At 38.5% G+C, this 20483-nt stretch overlaps 1 protein-coding gene across 3 annotated transcripts in view; it reads left to right on the forward strand.

Moving 5' to 3' along the window:
* The window catches only part of kcnn2 (potassium calcium-activated channel subfamily N member 2), a 32841-nt gene extending 13826 nt beyond the window's left edge, over nt 1–19015 (forward strand). For 2 of the 3 annotated variants that reach the window (XM_007567095.2, XM_016679327.1), the window contains 7 exons: nt 4563–4981; nt 5193–5334; nt 6595–6705; nt 6807–6934; nt 9376–9384; nt 13929–13998; nt 17276–19015. In XM_007567095.2, coding sequence (XP_007567157.1) covers nt 4563–4981; nt 5193–5334; nt 6595–6705; nt 6807–6934; nt 9376–9384; nt 13929–13998; nt 17276–17551 — 1155 coding nt within the window. In that variant the 3' untranslated portion in view covers nt 17552–19015. The remainder of the gene's footprint in view (nt 1–4562; nt 4982–5192; nt 5335–6594; nt 6706–6806; nt 6935–9375; nt 9385–13928; nt 13999–17275) is intronic. The other variant, XM_016679332.1, reaches the window with a different exon arrangement.
* Nucleotides 19016–20483: the final 1468 nt, after the last annotated feature.

Genomic DNA, 20483 nt, shown 5'->3' on the forward strand with positions numbered 1-20483 from the left:
GCCTCAGTTCTTCCAGTAAGAAACTGTAGTCAAGTGCGGTCCCAGCTTGTGTTTCATTGTCTACATTACACTAAGTTGGAAAGCCAAACAAGGGCAAGCTGTGGTTAGAGTTACGCACTTCTCCGACAGATGTCAGTCCGTTCAAGAAGCTCAGTGTCAATCATTTGAAACGAACAACTGCCCTTGAAATTTTAATGTATATGTTTTCTTTGGTTGGAGAGGAGACTCATGGCGGGTTTCATATAAATGTAAACGAGCTGCAGAGGCTCTGTTGGACAGTTGTACCGCTTGTTCAAGGACGTGTGTTAGTTGTTGCATTTTCTGCTTTGTTCCTAATGTGCCAGCTTGTTGACGCTTTTGTATTTCTGGCACAGAAGCTTTTTGCAGCAGAACTGACTCAGAGGCGTGCAGCGTGCACTAAACTCTGTGTGTTAATGTGACGCGGTTGAGAAGCTGAAGTGTTCACAGTCTCTTTAAAGCTGTCAAATACGCAAAGCATTCATGTATGTCTGCAAGAGATGTGGCAGCGCGCACTTTTTTTTGTTCGCTTTTTTTCGTCCTTGAGATGAGTGCATTAAACAGGAGCGTTTGTTCTTTTGAATTTGACATGTGACGTTTTTTTTTTTAATTAATTCTGTTTTGTATCTGAGCTAAATTTACCATCTAGGTCACTGATCCCATTAGCGCTTCATGAGTGGTGCGGTTCTTAACTTCTATAAAAAGAATCCCAAACTGAACTAATGGAAGATCGTCGGCTAACCGCCCAGTCATGATCTGACGCCACGATTCAGCTGAATAGGAACAATTATTTTTTTAAAAAAATAGTAAAACAGCCATGTCGATGGAAAAAAAAAACTATTAGCTGTATTTCTGCAACTGAAGTAGATTTGGGTGTAGAAACTTAGATATTTTCCAGTGTTCATTTCATTCTTACCCCAGTTATTGCACATTTGAGCAGCATCCTCGCTATATGTGATGCCTGGAGCAAAGCAAACTACATCAAGCACCATCAATACAGTAACAGCGAACAGTGAATTTATTAATCATCTTTTAATATAGACAAGTAACACAAAAGGCTTGAAGCATGGGTTAAAACATATTACCAGGGATAATATATATATATATATACTAAGAACACTTTAAAAAGGATGAAATAGCTAAATACATTTAGCTATTTCATGTATTTGAATGTATTTCAAATACATTTTTAAAAACAACAGAAATTTGGCAAACTGAGTGAGGAAATGTTACAAAATTAATTTCAAATACAATTACAATTCCAAAATGCTAAGCTCACAAAACCAATACACTTTATTATGTGAAAAATAAAAAAAATAAGCTTAAAAATAAGGAAACATTTTTTAAGAAAAAGTAAAAGATTTGTTTTTGTTTCATTATTTGCCTTATATTGAGGATCACCCAACTATGATCATGTATGTTTTTGATGTGTTTCTGCTTCAGCACGCCTGATTCAAATGCCTCTATTGCCGTCTCAGCTTGTCATCAGATGCTGCTGAAGCATGTTGATCACTCATTCATCTTAAATCAGGCGTGCAGCAGCAGGGAAACACCTGCAAAACATTCAGCACAGAAACCCTGCAGGACAGAGGTTGAGAACCTCTGTTTTGTTGAAAACCCCAAAACAGGCAGATGTGTGAGACAGAATAATGTGATTTAAGACTACAAACTACAACTTATAAAGTCCAAATTCAAAACAAATGACTGGAAACGAACAACACCGTAGAGGCAACAAGCCAAACCACAGAAAAGCAGAGGATGTGGCGAGGAGATGAAGCAATTGAGAGGCTTTTAACTGCTGGGAGGATTGATGCGCAGCATGAGAGTCGGGTGTGTGAAAGCAGTGGAGCTGGGGAATAACCTGATCAGTGGAAGAGAAAGCAGGGTGACTAATGGAAACAGACTAAACACAGAGGAGCTGAGCAAGACTGCAAATGGTTCAAACTGAACCAAAAACCTAAACACTAACAGTGAAATGGGACTCTAAACCGGTAGTGAACAGAAGACGAGGAACAACACAGGAACTAAACATAAGGAAATTAACTTTTATTTTCTTCACCTTAAATTAAGATAAAAACCCAAGTTTTTCATCTGAGACATATTATGGCTCAAGTCAAGAATCTTATATATATAATATATACAATCTTAAAACCAATTCTAAAAAGAATTGGTTGCAAATAAAAAAGGTGTATGTTGGATAGGTAGAAGTGTATTCCCTATTTTGGGTTTTGGTCTTAATAATCTTTGTTGGCTCTGAAAGGTTTAATATATTTAATAAGTTTAATATGCCTGATCTACAGGAGATAAAATCATAAATAGCAGCAAGTTGCTGTACGCTTTTAAACTGCTATCAGTAGTATGATTTCTATGTTTTTGAAGGGATGATAAAATACTATATGTTTTCCAATGCATAAAAATAAATTAGAATACACATTAAAGTGGCTTTGTTTATTCTGATTATTGATCAAATAAACCAAAGCTGTGTTTACTCCTGAAATTTTCTGCTATCGATATCCTTCAACCCTTGTGACTTGTAGATGCGCATTGTAGAGCTCGTTCAACTTTAACGTCACATCGTTTAATCGGATATGCAGAAGAATGTAGAAGAAAAAAACTCCAGTGGAAAAGATCCATGCCACTCCTCCAAAAAAAATAAAAAAATAAAAAATCTGCCCACCTTGCTTTTACCAAGCAAAACCTTCCCGCTCTCACACCGCCTCACTTCCTACGGCTAAAGATTTCATACAGACTGCAAAGCTTTATTCACGTTGAGCTAAAGGTTCAGCCGACCTTTGCACAATTTTGCCTCCAGCTACGTGACGCTGTAAGCAGAAGCAGAAGCATTGTACTGTATGTGAATATTACAACCAAGCACATTGCTAAGGTTTTTGATCAAATGTTCTCCTTTTCTTTTCTTTTTTTAAAAAGCCGTCCACCAGGATTTAAAAAAAAAAACAAAAAAAAACAACTAGTGTCTGAACTGTTCGCTCATATTTGCTGACAGCAACATTTTTTAAGATATATACCGCCGCTTGTGACGGCTGGTGCAGTCAGAGGACCTTGACATGATTAAGTGGATGGAGTGAGAGCAGCTGTGGAGGAATACCGGTGCTGTGTGTTAGAGAGAGAGAGAGAGAGAGGTGCAGTCAGAGGACCTTGACATGATTAAGTGGATGGAGTGAGAGCAGCTGTGGAGGAATACCGGTGCTGTGTGTTAGAGAGAGAGAGAGAGAGAGAGAGAGAGAGAGAGAGAGCGAGAGAGAGAGAGAGAGGAAGTTAATATGGCTCGATAGCACTTAATTTGCAACCCAAACCAGCAAACAGAACCTCCCTAAGACAGGGAAGATTGAGATGCTCTGTCCTCAACCGCGAGCATGGAGAGGGGGGATCGTGTGGAAGAGGAGGTGATGGCAGCCATCAGGGAAGCTCACAGCAGATTGGATCGAAGAGGTGAAGATGAGGTTTGAGCTGCAGCAGCAGCAGCAGCAGCAGCAGAGGTGACCATGTGATGAAGCCACCGTGTATGACAGAGGACAGGGAGCAGGAGAGTGATGATAGGCCCTGCAATCCATTCTTTCAGTCCCATATGAAACTGTCTACCTTCTGGTGCTATGCTAACGTGCAGGCAGCAGATGTTTGCGTCAGAAAGATCCCAGTATTTACCACATGCTGCAAATGAAGTGTTTTGTGCTACAGCTTTTATTGTTGCTTTAAAGGAGTCTGAGATAGAAGTAAGCAGAACTTTAAGTTGTTGCAGATGTTCTCCAGATTATTCCTAGTTATTTATGGCAGTGAATTGGGGCCATTGCAGATAGAAAAGAAAAGGAGGAGGAGTAAATTTCCACCTAAAAACGTTCTAGGTAATTTCTGAGCTCCAAAAGTTGAACATTTGTTGGGGGAAGGGGGAAATCTGAAATTTTGAGAATAAAATTCAAAACTTTTTAACTTTTGAAATTCAAAAATCTTCTTTCCATAAATCCTGTGGAAAGCTTTTGCAGAAGAGTTGCTAGAGCAGCAAGTCTAAACTTAGAACTAAATCTTCACAAGGTTAATTAAAAAAGAGTTTGAAACTCAGACAAAAGTGCCAGAAATAATGAAGCAATAATATTAAAACTAATCTGCAAAAGGAATGTGATATTTTTATTATTATTTTTGATGGTCAAAACTGAGAGAATATTTATAAATATTATGGCATAATTACATATTTATGCTGTATCTTCACACAATGACATCTTCAGATTGATTTTAGATGAGCACCATCGCTTAAGCATTTATGATAGCGTGTTACAAAGAACATTATTGAGGCAGCATCCTTAAATGATGGTGAAATCAGTATGATGGTGTTGAAAAACGACTTTACGTAAAACAGTTGAAATGATACTTTTCTAGCTTCCTGTCGGCTGTGTTAACACTATTTGTATCTAAACAGGAAAAACAAGTTGAGGTTTGGTTAGTTTTATTGCTGTTCTCCTATAAGAGTACTGCAGTCAAAATGTTTTCAACATTCCCAGTCAAAGCTCACACCTCTCCTCCTTTATTGGCAGCTCTTCATGGTGGACAACGCAGCCGATGACTGGAGGATAGCCATGACATATGAGCGCATCTTCTTCATCTGCCTGGAAATCCTGGTGTGCGCCATACACCCCATCCCAGGGAACTACACCTTCACCTGGACGGCCCGCCTGGCGTACTCCTATGTCCCGTCCAAGACGGACGCGGACGTGGACATCATCCTGTCCATCCCCATGTTTCTGAGGCTGTACCTCATCGCTCGGGTCATGCTGCTGCACAGCAAGCTCTTCACCGATGCCTCGTCCCGAAGCATCGGCGCCCTCAACAAGATTAACTTCAACACCCGCTTTGTGATGAAGACCCTCATGACCATCTGTCCTGGCACTGTGCTGCTGGTCTTCACCATCTCGCTCTGGATCATCGCTGCATGGACAGTGAGAGCTTGTGAGAGGTGCCCGGACCAGTTTTTCCCCGCTACGCCACGCTTCACAGCGTCAAACATAGATAGAGGCGTAAAAATAGACCAAACACATCTCAGCTCACTGTCTCTGAGCCCTAGGAGAGACGGCATTATGTCGTAGACTGAGCAGCAGAATGAATCTCTTTTCAGGTGAAAGTGAAACATTAGGTGTAAGGTAAAAACCTGTTATTGTTCTTTACAGGTACCATGATAACCAGGACATAACCAGCAATTTTCTTGGAGCCATGTGGTTGATCTCAATCACGTTTCTGACTATTGGATATGGGGATATGGTCCCACACACATACTGTGGAAAAGGAGTCTGCCTCCTGACGGGCATTATGGTCAGTGTACACTGGATGCTCATGACCTTTGTGGTATTTTTTTTTTTTTTTTTTGCTCTGTTTGCTTATTGTTGTTAAAAATGTCAAATTTGCTAACAGCATAAATATACTTAGTTTTTCATCTGAGAGGAAAATGACTAAAACTCAGAAATCCTCATTTAGTTCGGTTCAGTTTATTTCAGTCGGTCAATTGAAATGAACAAATATAATCTCAAGGCATTTTACAAGATAAACAGGTTTTATACGTTAATGAATGTATGAACAATACATTCATTAACGTATAAATCCAGTTTGTTCTATGCTCAGTGTGAATACAATCAGATAATCACTCTACAAGACATTAAATCTTACCAAGTATTTTTTGTCTAGTTTTTAGTGCAAAATATCTTAAAGAAGACAAAACTGACTTACAAATCTTTTCTGCAATATGTAGATATTTGTTTTAAGTAAATAATTCCTTAATATTGATAAAAATATATATATATTTATTTCACTGGCAGATTGTTTAACTTAAAATAATCTGCCAAGATGTTTTAATCATAACGATGTTATAAGACATTATTATAGCATCGAACTAGTACTTTTCCACCAATATTAAGGAAATATTGACTTTAAAAAAAAAACTCTTACTGAAACGTTACTTATATGTTTGCTTTATTTCAAGTGCACTAGAAAGAAAACCAGAAATATTTCCTATGAATTTTTTTTTGTTGTTTTTTTTTGCAGTGTACTTAAAAACAAAAACAGAAAACCAGAGAGAGAATAAAGTGGTGAAGAGCAGTGGTCGATTTGTCCTCCAGCAGCCTAAGCCTGTAGCAGCGTGATTATCTAGATAGCTCAGTAAACCCTTTGCCTTTTTGAGCTTTATCAGAAAGTAACACTTACAGCTTAGTCAGAAGATTGAAAGTGAGAGCGTGTCTTGCTTCATGCAGAAAAACTGGGAAGTAGGTCCCTCATGTCCCCAGAGAAATGGCACAGAGCGACGTTAACACAGCTTGAGAAAGCAGTCACAGAGGTTATGGCTGTAATTGTTTTAACAAAGGAATCAGGCGTGATCAGAGGGCCGACTGGAGCAAAAACATGGAGATATTTGTATTCATGAGGGCATAAAGTGACCCTGACCATCAATTCTGTAGAGAATGTCTTTGCCATGACTTGTCATTGGGTCTCCAGATTTATTTTCCACAGCATGAGGGTAAAAAAAAAGAAAAAACAACAAAAAAAAAAGGTAGTCCAGCGTGTCTGTTTGTGTCTTTCCAGGGCGCCGGCTGCACTGCCTTGGTGGTGGCTGTGGTGGCGAAGAAACTGGAATTAACCAAAGCTGAAAAACATGTTCATAACTTCATGATGGATACCCAGTTAACAAAAAGTGTACGTCAGCTCTCCTCACAGAATCTCAGATGTTTCTCCACTGCGCTTGGTTTTATTTATTTATTATTTATTTTATTTTATTATTTTTTTTGCATTTGCAGGTGAAAAACACAGCTGCGAATGTTCTCAGGGAGACGTGGCTCATCTACAAGAACACCAAACTTGTGAGGAAGATGGACCACGCAAGAGTCAGGAAGCATCAGAGAAAATTCCTTCAAGCCATTCACCAGTAGGTCCTGCGCTCCTAAACTCGCCTATTATTAGGATGTTCATTTAATTCACAAAAAAAAAAAAAAAAAAAAAACCTGGAATCTGAATTGTTTGACACCTGTAGCAAAACATGTATGTGCTCATATATCAAAGAAGAATGTTACGGTTCACATGTAGCATGCTGGAAAAGTGTAAACATGCTGGGTTTGATCATGCATGCAGTTTAACCCAGCTGTTATATTTCATGAGTATGAATGCTCATTATGAAAGAAGCACAAAGACTAAAAGTGTGTTTACCTTAGAACATCGTTGTGTGTCAGGCGCGTGGTATCGATCCGTTTCTAGCTGCCATTGTGTCCCGTTGACTCCAGCGCATCTCTTTCTCGGTGAGTCAGATGTCAGGCTGACCTCAGGGCTGACACATCGGTGTTTCTGCTTCTCCGGTGGCCAGCCGGGCGCCTACCTGTCAGCTAGTCCTTTAGTGGGTCCCCAAGGACTTCCAACTTACTCCAAAACATTATCGATTTTAGCCTCACCTCGCTGTTGTTTTTCCTCACGCTACAGTGCTCACCGACACTTCTGCTCCGTGTCCTTTATCTGTGGTCGCTGGAAATGGGCGCAGAGCTTTATCAAGAGAAATAACTACAGTGATTTTGTTAGTATGTGGCTTAATGTTTTTATTTAAGAAAAAAAAAAAAGCATCTGCTGTGTGCGCATTTGGCTTCTGTCTGTGGTTTTACTCTTGTTTATGGGTCTCTGTAGGATCTTGTGTGCAAGTTTAATTTGCTCATGAATTTTTTTAACATGCATTTGTGTTTTGAAAACATTTGGGTGGTTTATTATAGGCTCAGTTTTACTGCTGCTGCTCTTCCTCCTGCATCCAGATCGGCAGAGTTTCTGGCTGTTTATTTCTTATTCTCCAGCGGCTGTGTTATTTTATTCAGCCAATTTGCAGCGGTGATGACAGTGTCTCACGTCCACCTCCTGTTCTCCAGGGTTAGGGTTAGACAGTCCTGAAATGGGAATTGCCCAGAGCTGCAGCTTAATCTACAATAAACAACGCCCAACAGGGAAAAGTCACATCCAGCATTCAGTTCTGAGTTTAAAAACAAATACTCAGCATGTTGTCGGGCACACCTTTGTCTTATAAAGATTTTTTTTTCTTCCTTTTGTGGTTTTGATTTAGAAGGTTCAAATGATTGAATTGGGATTTGAAGCCTATATGCTTTGCATCAGATACAAAGCCTTAACTGATATAATTATAGAAAAAGAATAACTTAGACATGTAAGATTGTCAGACAAATCACATCAACTGTCATCGTTTTTTTTTTTTTTTTTTTTTTTACAGCTTTCAATACTGAAAGCAAATGATACGAGCTGTGAGCTGCTGCTAAATGGAGCCATAGATGCTTTTTGACAACGCCTTTGTGTCGTATTGCTTGAGGAATGTTTCTGGGATCGTGAACGCAATCGGGAAGGTTGATTTTATTTACTCTACTGCAAAAAAGTAACAAGATTAGTACTGTTGGGGAAAATGAGATTAGATATAAAGTATGAGCACAGATGCAGCCACCAGAAAACAGTCTAAACAGTAAGAAACGATGATGTGTTTTCAGGATGATATGCAGCTAAGATGGGACGTTTAGATCTGCTCATTATTGACGTGAATGTCTGGTTTCTATTTAATATGCCCTTTTCTGAAATTTCTAAAAGATTATTCAGATAAGTGAGCGTGGATTCAGCTTGAATATTCTCCAATCCGAATGGGGTCAAAGATACAACCTGGCTAAAATACATACAAACACCCACATTAATGTTTGGAGTAGCAACCTGCCCACTGTTTAAGGACGATCCTCACATGCTATTCCAGACGTTTAATGATCATCTGTTTTATCCAATCCAAAAACACTTTTAACGTTAGGGATCATTTGCCAATTGGACCTCCCATTTCTGACCTGGTTTCATCTATCGACTCTTAATTCGAGGGGACGTTCAACTCAAATCAACTCAATTAGTTCTGAGCAGAGTCGCTGGGTTCCACTCTTAAACATGCATGGTGGTGGCAGCATCACGCTGAGGTGGCTATTTATGAACCGTTCTTGATAGGAAAAATACCCGACTTACATATCCTCGCGGATAAAAAGCATAATTAAGCAAACGGTAAATCTCTTTGCGCTAAATACATTTGACTTTGAGAAAGGTCTGTTCAAATACCTCGTACTCAAATACCTCATCAAAGGCACAAAAATAATATGACATTCATGTCGATGACGAGCAGATCTGCAAATGCGGACACATTGCAGTTTGTAGGTGAGGTGACATCGTAAGAGTTGATCACTCCAACCTGTACTAGCAGGGGTTTTTTTTTCATCTGAATATGTTTATCTGATGTTGTAAAAATTCATCTGTCTACTTCATGTTTCCTTTTTTTTTCCTGTTTGTGTCGACACAATGCAATAGAGCTCGAAAGTAAGTCTTCGCCTTTAATGTAGATAGAGACCTGTTGTGTGCATGCCAACGAGAGCTTGTCCTTGAACCCGATGATGCTACTAAAAAAAATGGCACTCCCTCATTTGATAAGTGAAATTCATGCCTTCAAACGGATGCCTTTTGCATCACATGAAGACGTCCGTGTTATTCAAGGCGCTGCACAGGACTTTAATGTAAAATAAAAAATAAAAAAATGGAAAATAGAATTGAAAACACAAAGAAGTACAACTTTTTAACATGCCTACTGCATATTCTGAACACATCCACAGATCCATGTCATGTGAATTTCAATTATCAGTGATGGAGGGTGTTTTTCTTTCCATTTCTGCATGGATGTGATGACCTCTGACCTTTAATCAGAAAGCCACTGATTAAACTCCAATCAACTGTGCTTTCACATACCGAAGGATGACAGCTAGCGCTCCCCATCAAGGCAGACCTGCTGATTTATAATTTATGAAATCCCTAGAAGACTTGTTACATGCAGCGGAGCCGTCGTGCTCATATAGAGCAGGGCTTGTGGCGGCTGGGGGGGGTCATCTTTCGGCGAGTGGAACCATTATTACGCCTGTTACAGCATTTGCAGCCGCATTTTCCTCCATTTCTCCGTTTGACGACTCAGTAGCACACACCCAAGCTGTTAACCAGCGCAGCAACAAGGACATTCGTCAGTCATACAAGGGTAATTAGGAGCGCTTACAGCAGAGAGTGTCTAAATACTGCCGAGGGTGTTCGGATCAGACATGGTCAGTATACAAACAAATGTCTTACACCAGGTTTTAGACCATTACAGCTGAGAATTGGAGTGTCCCCATGCAACCTCAAAGTCCCCCTCCAAGGGATTACCATTCATTTTCATCCTCAAGGTTGAAATGGGAATCATAGCAGGAAGCAGGGTAGTGCTTGTTAGTTCAGAGATCATTGAACTGAAGACACAGCGAGCGACCTGTGAGGAAGGTCAAACTCCGAGCAATCCCATTTGCTCTGAAGAGACTCAACAGTGACCGCCAGCGTGACGCTGTCAAACAGAAACCAGGCTGCCGCTAATGACTGAGTAACTGGCTCATACCAACACAATCTTTGGAAACTAGACAGCATTTACAAAATTTCAGATTTAAACTTATCTAGGAGGATTTTTTTATTATTATTATTATTATTTTTTACAGCACTGCATATAAAGTCTTGAGTCAAAGCTTGTTTTTGTATGTTTTACTTTTAAGGAGTGAAGCTTTCATGGAATCTCTTCAGATGTGCTTTTTCTCTGGAGTTGCTCTTTGTATCTGACCATTTTCTGAGGAATGTTTTGCTTTTAAAGTTAGTTAAATCCCTGAATAACACAAATCTTCCTAAGACTCAAACCAGTTTACACATAAAACTTAGCGAAAAAAAATATGTATTTTAAAAGGGATCATCTTTAAAGGATGAGACGTTCATAATTTTTTGGCTGATCTTCAATCACTGTTTGGTAAAGCTTTGATCTGCCAATAGTTATTGAAAAATATTTTTTCTAACCACCATGCAGAAAGTTGTCATAGTAAAAAGGAATTAATTATTTATAAATTCAAAATGATTACTTAGTTTATATTTTTAGCCATTTTCAGCTGCTTATTTTGGCAACTAGCGACATTTTTGCCACCATTTCTTGTCGACATACAGTGGACAAAATGTGTGTGAAAAAGCATCAAAAGTCCAAAAGTAAAACTTTAAAAATATCTTTGGAAAACCTGGGGAACCAATAATCAAGACATTTTTAAGGAATAGTTGGTTACTTGGAAGCAAAACAAGAAATGAAACATAATTTAGAGCTCTTGTGCAGTACTGCGCATCTTTTCATCAAATTGCTTTTTATTCATAAAACAATTACATCCAATCTAGATATAGGTTCTTAATCTACACAAGTGAAAGAAATTGTATTTATTCAGTCATGTGGTCAAATGTCTTACTTCAGAAGTGGCGGTCATGACAGAGAAAGAGAGTCAGGGCAGCAGCACTAACTGAGATTGCCTTGAAAGATTTAGTGTGGCGTTGAAAAGCTTAGCGTAGCCGTTTTCCCCTGATGAATAGCAAGCAGATTTAGAGTGCTCGTTTAAAAGGAGAACGCCCTGAGAGGACTGATTGACCGAGGTGGAAAAAAAAAAGACTGAATTTAACTTTTCTTCATTCTGACCTTGAACTGCTTTGTTCTCAAAGCTCTCCAACTACTGTGAAATCTTTATTTCCATTTAACACAAAAAAACATTGCATCTCTTTAAACCTCACTGAAACTGCCTTCTTTGTTTGTTTTGTTATTTTTTAATAAATAAAGCGGAAGGAGGAGGAATCCTTCTGGACTCAGTTGTGAGGATATTAACTCGCTGTTGCAGGTTTCTTTTTGGCTCCTGTGGCGCCCTCTGCTGGCCAAACGTATTATGTTTGCTCCACATGTGTCTATTAGCAAACGTTAAAATTGCCCTCCAAAACCATTGATAGATTTAATCCAATAATCAGACCATTTTTCTCCCATGTATTTCTTGATTCTAGTTCACATTTGAGTTTCAAATTATTATTTTAATGATAATAATTTGAGTTTTGCTCAATGCAAGCAAAGCTGTGGGTTTTGAGAGATTTCTAAATCAATATTCCAGATATTAGATCTCAAAAGCAATTTGTGTCTTTGCCTATTATGATTCAGATGAAAAAGATGAATTGATATCTTGAATCCATGTTTAGTTGACACACTGCAGGAGAAAGTTGTGGCTTTTGGGCCCCATGAGAATGGAAATGAAAAGAGTCTTCAGTGGCCTAATTAAACAGGCAGCGTGATTCCTCAGGCAATATGTCTGCAGTGAATACATTAACTTCTATCACTTTTGTACGGCTTTTTCTTTTGTGGTAAAAAAAAAATAAAATCAAGCTTAGGTTGCAGTTTATATTTCATCAGGTAAATACCACAAAAACTTAAGCCTTTTTAAATAGTAAAATTACGATGCTTTTGAGGTTTTCTAAGTCAATATTGAAAATTCTGTAAAAAGAACAATGACACACAAGGGTTTTGTTATTTTGCAGTAAATTAACAAGCATTAAAGTGTCTTTAAAAAGTATTTATATCTCCTGAACCTTGTTATATTTGGTCACATTACAACACAAACATCAATGTATTTTCACGGAATTTGATGTGACACACAAACAAATTGGTTCATAATTGTAAACCAAAAGGAAAAATGTTCTTGTTTTTATTATTATTATTATTATTATTATTATTATTATTATTATTATTATTATNTTATTATTAGTAGTAGTAGTAGTAGTAGTAGTAGTAGTAGTAGTATTGTCACTAATACAAATCTGAAAAGTGAGATATGCATTTGTATTTATTCCATTTTACCCTGATGCCCCTAATTAAAATCCAGTTCAACCAATTACTTTCATAAGTCGCTTAGCAAATTAGCCAGTAGGGCCCGCCTGAGTTTAATTTGTGAAGATTTTGTTAGAGGAAATTATTAGCATTAGTGGTTTAAAACAAGACTGGGATATAAAACAATATTCCAAGGCTTTAACATGTTATAAAATATTCTTGAGTGGATCTTCTGACAACGTAGATGATGCATTGCAAACTTACTAGGAAACAGAACCAGGAGGCTCGGGGTAACTCTGGAGGCACTGCAGAGATGCACTGCTCAGGTGGGAGAATCTCTAGACTGGACAAACTGTGCACATACTTGTGCACTTTTCAAATATGTCCTTTTCTGGAAGGGTGATAAAAACAAAGTCATAAACAGGCTAGCTTAGTTTTCCACGAGTTATGTAGGGGACACAATAAAAAAAGAAGGAATCTGTTGAAGAAGGTTTTCTAGATAAGGTCAATTTTTACTATCTGGACTTATAATTTCAAGGTTTGACCTGAAAATGAAGCAAAGTATTAAACAAAGTGTTAAATCACGGGGTCTGATAAAATTTGAAAATTGTGTATAATTTTTTTTTCTAGCACTTCCCAATTATTCACCACTTTGTGTTGGTTAATCCCATAAAATCCCATTACAATACACTAACGTTTCGTACTGTAATGTGCAAAAATGAGCAACAATTGAAGGGGTATGACTACATATAGAGACAGTCTTCTGTTTCCATCCATAAGCACAGATGCCGTTGGCTTACTGAGAAAGAAACATAAAGCGACAACAGAAGACCTTCCCCGTGTTTTTAACAATACCACATCAGGACATGAGTGTTTGTACACAACGCAGACACTCTGAGATCCCTTCCTTCCCTTTTGTGTGAAAATTGGTCGAGGATGCAGAGCTGATCTCGCTCTCCCCCCTCTGCGGCCTCCTTCCCACTTGCATGCAGTTCAGCCAAACAGATTGCCCTCCCCTGCCCTCCTCTCTCCCCTCCCCCCTCTCTCCCTTCAATCCCTCCATTCTCTACACACATCCTGTGCATGTCCCAGGAGTGCTCTCCGTGTGTATGCCCTTGTGTGTGCACAGCCTAAAAAAGTAATTTCTGACAGCGCTGATTTACCGGGTTGTGAATGGTCTTGTGTTCAGATTGAGAAGTGTTAAAATGGAGCAACGCAAGCTGAATGACCAAGCAAACTCACTAGTGGACCTTGCTAAGGTAAGATAGACTGTTCCACTGTCAATTTCGATTCGCTTAACTCCTGTGAGTGGGCTCAGTGCATGCTTTTTCACTCACTACGTTGGTGTCCTGGTGTAGACAAAGTCTACAGGTGTCAAATAAACAGACAGGCTTTACATCTATGTTCTGTTGTGTGGTCCACTCACCTGAAGTGTCTGGGTATGAAATAATAGCCTATCTTTATTTAAGGTGTTTATCCCAAGACATGCCCTCCAATAAATGCTTTAATTTTTTTTTTAAATGCGGTGTAATTTTTCATTTTGTTCGCCTTTAGAGTTACTGACTACAAGCGGACAACCCTCTGGGAGAGCGCAGGCAGGGTGCCAGCCTGACGCAGCACAAACACTAACCTGGGAAGGGAGACACGCTGTGATCTGATGATTCAGCCTGAAATAAAGGCAGAGGAGGGGGGGAAGGAGACCACTCTGACATTCAAAAAACACAACACAGTCAAGCTGGACGTAATCCAGCATGTCACTGAGAATATTAGCTGATATCGCCCAGTCAATCTATTGCTGTAAAACAACAGTCAGACTCGGAACATGGGAGAAACTGGCTAACGACCGATTCAGTTCGTTTTGGTCCGAGCAGTTGTCATGAGAAGCCACAACCACAAGAGGGCAGTAAAACGTCTTTTTTTTCTTTTTTTTTTAAGTTTTGCTGTAGAAAAATTGAGCTCAACATGTGCAGCTGTTGAAGATGAATTGCCACTGCAGTGCTCTCTGAAAATCATCAGATCACGGTGCATCTCTTTAATTCATTATCTCCCGCACAGCCTGTTATCTGTGTACTTGCTCTCTGATTGCCTCCTTTTCCTCCTGCTTTCATGATGTCAGCTGGTGGTTTGCTTCGTGCTTAAAGTGAATCTTTTTCTTGCTAATGAAATTGACTCCTGCACAAATTGCTGGGCCAGGTTGTTTGCCGTTAAAGTGTAATTCCTTCTCACTCCATAACTCACAGTTAGGTTTTTACCTAAAGAGCTGCATCTAGTAACAAATTCAGTGTTCTAAAAATTGTACATTGGTTTGTTTTGTTATATGACAATCACAAATGTTGATTTTTTTTTTTTTTTTTTTTACAGGATTTTATGCCATAGCTAAGCAAAACATGGCACATAACTGAAGTGGAAGGATTTTTGACAAATGAAAAAATATCTGAAAAGTGTGGCATGCATTTGTAATATATTGTATTCTGGAGGGCTGCACATAAATGCATGCCATTCATTTCAAATAATATTTGTAAAACCATTTTTTGTAAAAATCTTTTTAAAATATCATAACCTTTTCTATATAAATCACAATTATGTGCTATGTCATATTGGTCTGAGTGAAGTACGTTTAAGTTTGTGGAAAAAATCTGAAAAAGTGCAAGGGGTTGTGAACACTTTTGCAGAGCTGTATTTTTGTGACTCACTCAGAAATCTTTGCATGATGAGGATATATGGACTCATAAATATAATTGAACAAAGTAAAACTATTGTTACCAGCATATTTAGCACTGCCAATGTTTCTTCAGTCAACACTGCAACAGATAAGCAACCTTTTCCATCATTCCTGCCTTAAATCAGAATACGACAAGGTAAGTGATGGATGACATTGCCTCTGGCCTGCCAAGGATTATCAGTCTTACATTGAATAATCCCTCAGAAGCCATCCTCTGACATTTTCACCCCGAAGGCATGTTTGAAATGTGACAAGAGTTTCTACATCTGCAGTTGAGGAATATAGAAAACTAAAAGCTCAGGAGGAACAGTCTGCAAAACTAGCAGAAAGTGACCTCAGCTGGCACATTTCCTGTGTCCTCCAGGCCAACAATTAATGCGGTTTGTTCTGCACTGAAACATGATTTCTTGCACTGAAACATGATTTCTTGCAAACTTTGTACAGAAAATGGTCCCTCATGAGTTCTGTGATGTTGTGGACATTAGCTTTAAGCAGCATTAAAGCTGATGTTTTTATGATTTATCTTCAGATTTCAGCAGAACAATAACTCAAATATTCTCACAACTGTTTTGTGTCATGAGAACTGTTTGAAACATAAGTAGAAATCTGTGGATTTTACCAGAAGAATTCAAATAGTTTAGTATTTGGTATTTATTCAGGTTACTTATGCAAAACCGGTTTCTTACCAAGTTGTGGTTTGAGAAGACGGTAATGTCAAATTTTGCACGTTGGCAGTAAAATCTCTTAGGTTTCAAATACACACGAGATGCAAGTAGGTGCAGAGCAAAAGATCTGCTCCAGGAAAAGTTTCAGGGAATCCAGATGTTCAAACAGAAATCCAGAGAGGAAAATTAGATTAACTATATACTGGTAAATGTTTATAAACAAAAGTATTCAAAAATAATAAATGTGTACAGAAGCAATGGTTCAAAGAAAAAGAACTGTTATCAGGCACGTTGTGGACACACATTAACAGAAGCATTATTTAAAGTTTTATCTCTGAAATCCTGTCTTTTTATTGTAATAATTTTTTCTTTCTGTCGCATAGTTGGCAAAACTCCTCAGGAAGCTTTAGGCTCAATTTACATTCAAGCCATTGACATAACCTTGCAATCCAGATGTCCAGAGAAGATTTGGACTTGGAAAGTGTTCCTTTGACTTTTATACCTCTCCCTTGAAGGTCCACTGCTTTTACTGCAGTTCCTATTTTAACCACTGGATGTCTCAGCAGGTCAAATTTTCCTGTATTCAACAATTAGAAACAGAAGAAGAAACTATCAAGGGAGGGCATTCCAAGTAGAACAGACAGTATCAAGGTTCGAATTTAAAATAAAGTAACATAAATCTCAAATCTTAGCCCACTTGAGATTTGTTTCTTGTTTCGTTTGACGGTAATGACGTTTAGCATTTAAATCTACAATTTGAATTACAAATCCACATCTTGAAGACATAACCTTAAATTTCATTTTTAAAATGTGGAGAAGCTGAAACGCTACTTTGTGTGTTACATTATTTTAGCTACGGTAAATGAATGGACTTTAATTTCTGCATTGTTTTTTAGGTGTTTTCTAATGTACAGTCTGCAAATTGGAATTAAATGCATTAATAAAGTATATGTTTTAATTATTGTTAACTTTTTCTTTCCTCTTTTCTTACAGAATCAACATAAACTACATATTTAAATGGATGTCAAAGAAGTGTTTTTTTTGTCTATATATTCACGAATGTTACAACCTGCACATGTTAGCAGTGGAGAATGAGCAGCAAGTTGAAAGACTGATTGCATCAAGTGTGTTTCCTCTCTGCCGTTGCAGACGCAGAACATCATGTATGACATGGTGTCAGACTTGAACGAGAGAGGGGAGGACATGGAGAAGAGGATTGCGTTGCTGGAAACAAAGCTGGAAACCCTACTGACTAACTTGCAAGCTCTTCCTGGACTCATCAGCCAGGTCATCAACCAGCAGCACAGGGACTTCCTGGAAGTGCAGCTCCAGCCTTACGACAAACACAGCCCTGAGCGCTCGCAGTCGGTGTCACGGAGGAGGTCATCCTCTACGGCGCCGCCGACCTCCTCGGAGAGCAGCTAGAGTCCAAACGGGGAACGCCTCCGCTCAAGACTTTTGCCATCATATGGCCAAGTTGCATTTACTGTAAAGCCTTATGGTTTCAATAAGTATTACCCAAATTCTGATGACAGAATCCGACTTCCTGGGGACGATGCGTTTTAACGGATAACTTCATGCTGTCCTTATTTTTATTACCTCAAAAGATGATGTTATCCATGCTCTGGTGATAGACCACAAATAATGGCCCTTCCCTCAGTAATAAAAGGCCTCCCCAGGCTCTGACAGGAACTCTACTCCGTCTCTATGCAGAGGTAGCCAGCTCTAGGTGTCAAGGTTACTAGGCGTGAAACTATTGCACTAAAGTAGTGCTTTCTCATGGACGTTGCACTTCTGCTGGCTTGACTCAGTTGAAACTGAGAAACTACTGAGGAACCAGACAGAGAGCATGTCAGCGATATGACGGAAATAGTGAAATGACTCTAGACGGCAGGTAAATAGCACTCCAACACACAGTCGCTCAGAGATAAGGTAAAAAGCTTGAAATGAGGAAACAAACACGTATTTCTAGGTTAGAAAACAGCATCAACTATAGCGGTTTTTCTTTGCAGATTGCCCCCTGTAGAATGACTATTTTTAAGGGGGGGAGATGTTGCACATAGTTTAATCCTCAACTCAATTGAATGCATCGAAAATCTGTACTTGCACTTAATTTTTAATGAATGCACTTCAATGCTGGCTGACATATGATCTAAAGATCTATACCCATTTTTAAAAAAAAAAGTCGTATGGGCATGGGTTTATTGTTGTCAGTTCTCAATTTGTAGTGTTGTCTAATCCAACAAACCCACATTTAGTTTCTTTTGTTTGTTTTTTTTTATTATTATTTATTATTATTATTGGTTCTTGATAAAAAAAAATGCATTTACTTAGACTTATAGAGGTCTAATGAAATGCACCGAATGATCATAAACAAAGTAATTCCACCCATGTCTTGCTGTGTCTTAACTCCTGTCCTCTCCTGCGTTATCTATGCTCTCTGTCTTCCAAGCCGGGCAACAAAATATGCCGAACAACAACTGTAAACCCTATCTACCTTTTAAAGCTGAAGAAATACATATTTTTATATATTTTCATGAGGACAAGCACACCTCTTGCGATAAATAAACGACAGGAAAAAAAAGGTGAAGAGTCAGAAACGGCATACGGTGGGAGAAACCTGGAAATGGAGATGATTTGTCTGAGTTTTTCAAAAGGATAGGAAAATTAATTAATTAGGCATTACTTCAGCATAAGACCCCACTGATGTAAACTTTTCAAGAATGAAGAAGATAAACTGGTCACTCGTAAAATCAGCACCTCGGCCAGCACTCAAACATAAACCAACCGGATGTGCAGTCCACAAACATTAACAACGTAGAAACCAATGAGAGATTCTGTTGTATGCAACCTAAACGATAAAGCAAATAAAAAATACCCAATTAGATGGGTCTGAGTCCTTCTTTGTTTTTCCTTGTGTGACATGTCGGACAATTTAACAACATGGTTTCCATGTTCAGATGTTTACAGTGCAATGAAAAAGTATTTGTTCCCTGATGAATTTGTTCAGTTTCTTACACATTCTATTGTGTGGACAAAACTAAACTTGCATCCCACGTGCAAATATTCTTGGCTGTAGAGTATAAAGAAATCAATTAAATACAGAAGTAGGAAAGATATGTGAAAGCAGGAAAAATATTTTCCCTCATCCAAAGAGTTTTAGGAACAGGATTCAAACCAAACCTGTAAGTCAACTTGAATGGACCCAAAATAAAGATTTTTGAGTAGCCTAGTCAAAGTCTGAACCTAAATCTGCATCAAATGCTGTGGCATGACCTTAAACAGGACATTTCTCCAGGTACCCTTTCCAGTGTGATAGAATGAAAATGTTTCTGCTCAGGATCAGTGAGCTAAACTTGTACAAAGATGTACAAGACTCATTGCCAGGCATCAAAAATTTTATTTTAATTTATGAGCTGTACGTGTATATCATTTTTGTCAAGTCGAGAGAACTCCAAAGCACTTTATCCACTACTTTCAGTCATCCACACGTTGATGGTAGTAATCCACGCTGCAGCTACCCTGAGGAAGCCTGACAGAAGTGAAGCTGCTATACAATCAGCACAGTCAGGCCCTCTAACCACAACCAGCAGGCACAACGACTGAGACGGGTGGAGCAGGCATTCAAACCAGCAACCTACCTCCTTCCTCAGCACCACCTACCTCCTGGACCGCTGTCATCCCAATCAATTGTCAAAGGGGTCACATTGTTTGCAGTCTGAGGCGCTATTAACTCAAGATCAGTTCAGCCTTGGAGCAATCTAATATAAATAAGTTTTGATTTAAGATCTTTCTTGCATTGTCCTAAAAAGTGGTGCATTGCAAATGAATTGAAACATAATAGAATAGAATAGAATAGAATAGAATAGAATAGAATAGAATAGAATAGAATAGAATAGAATTTATTGATCCACAAGTGAAAATTGCTCATTTGTTGAAAGCTCCTCCATCTTAGGTAATAAATACAAAGTTTTTAAAATATATATATTTACCTAAGAGTGATAAGTAAATAAATAAATAGCAAGCAATCACATGCAATATATTAATCAATAAATAACCTAGAAATGAGCGCAGAAAATTTTTTTATCAATTAGCACAGAAGTAGGCATTGTAGAGCCAGAACAGGCAGAAATGACTTTCTGTGGAGTTCTGTGGTGAACTTTGGTAAAATGAGTCTCTTGCTGAAGGAAGGTGCTCCTGTATCCAGCCAGCACGTCATGGAGTGGATTAGACTTGTATATTATTATATATTTCATATATCATATATTGCAGCTAATATAAGCCAGATTCATCTGTAATAAGATTATATTGTATGTTGACATAGGTAACTGTGGTGCTTCTTGAATAAATAGCATAT

Source organism: Poecilia formosa, unplaced genomic scaffold (genome assembly GCF_000485575.1).
Source record: "Poecilia formosa unplaced genomic scaffold, Poecilia_formosa-5.1.2 Scaffold6, whole genome shotgun sequence".
Classification (NCBI taxonomy): Eukaryota; Metazoa; Chordata; class Actinopteri; order Cyprinodontiformes; family Poeciliidae; genus Poecilia; species Poecilia formosa.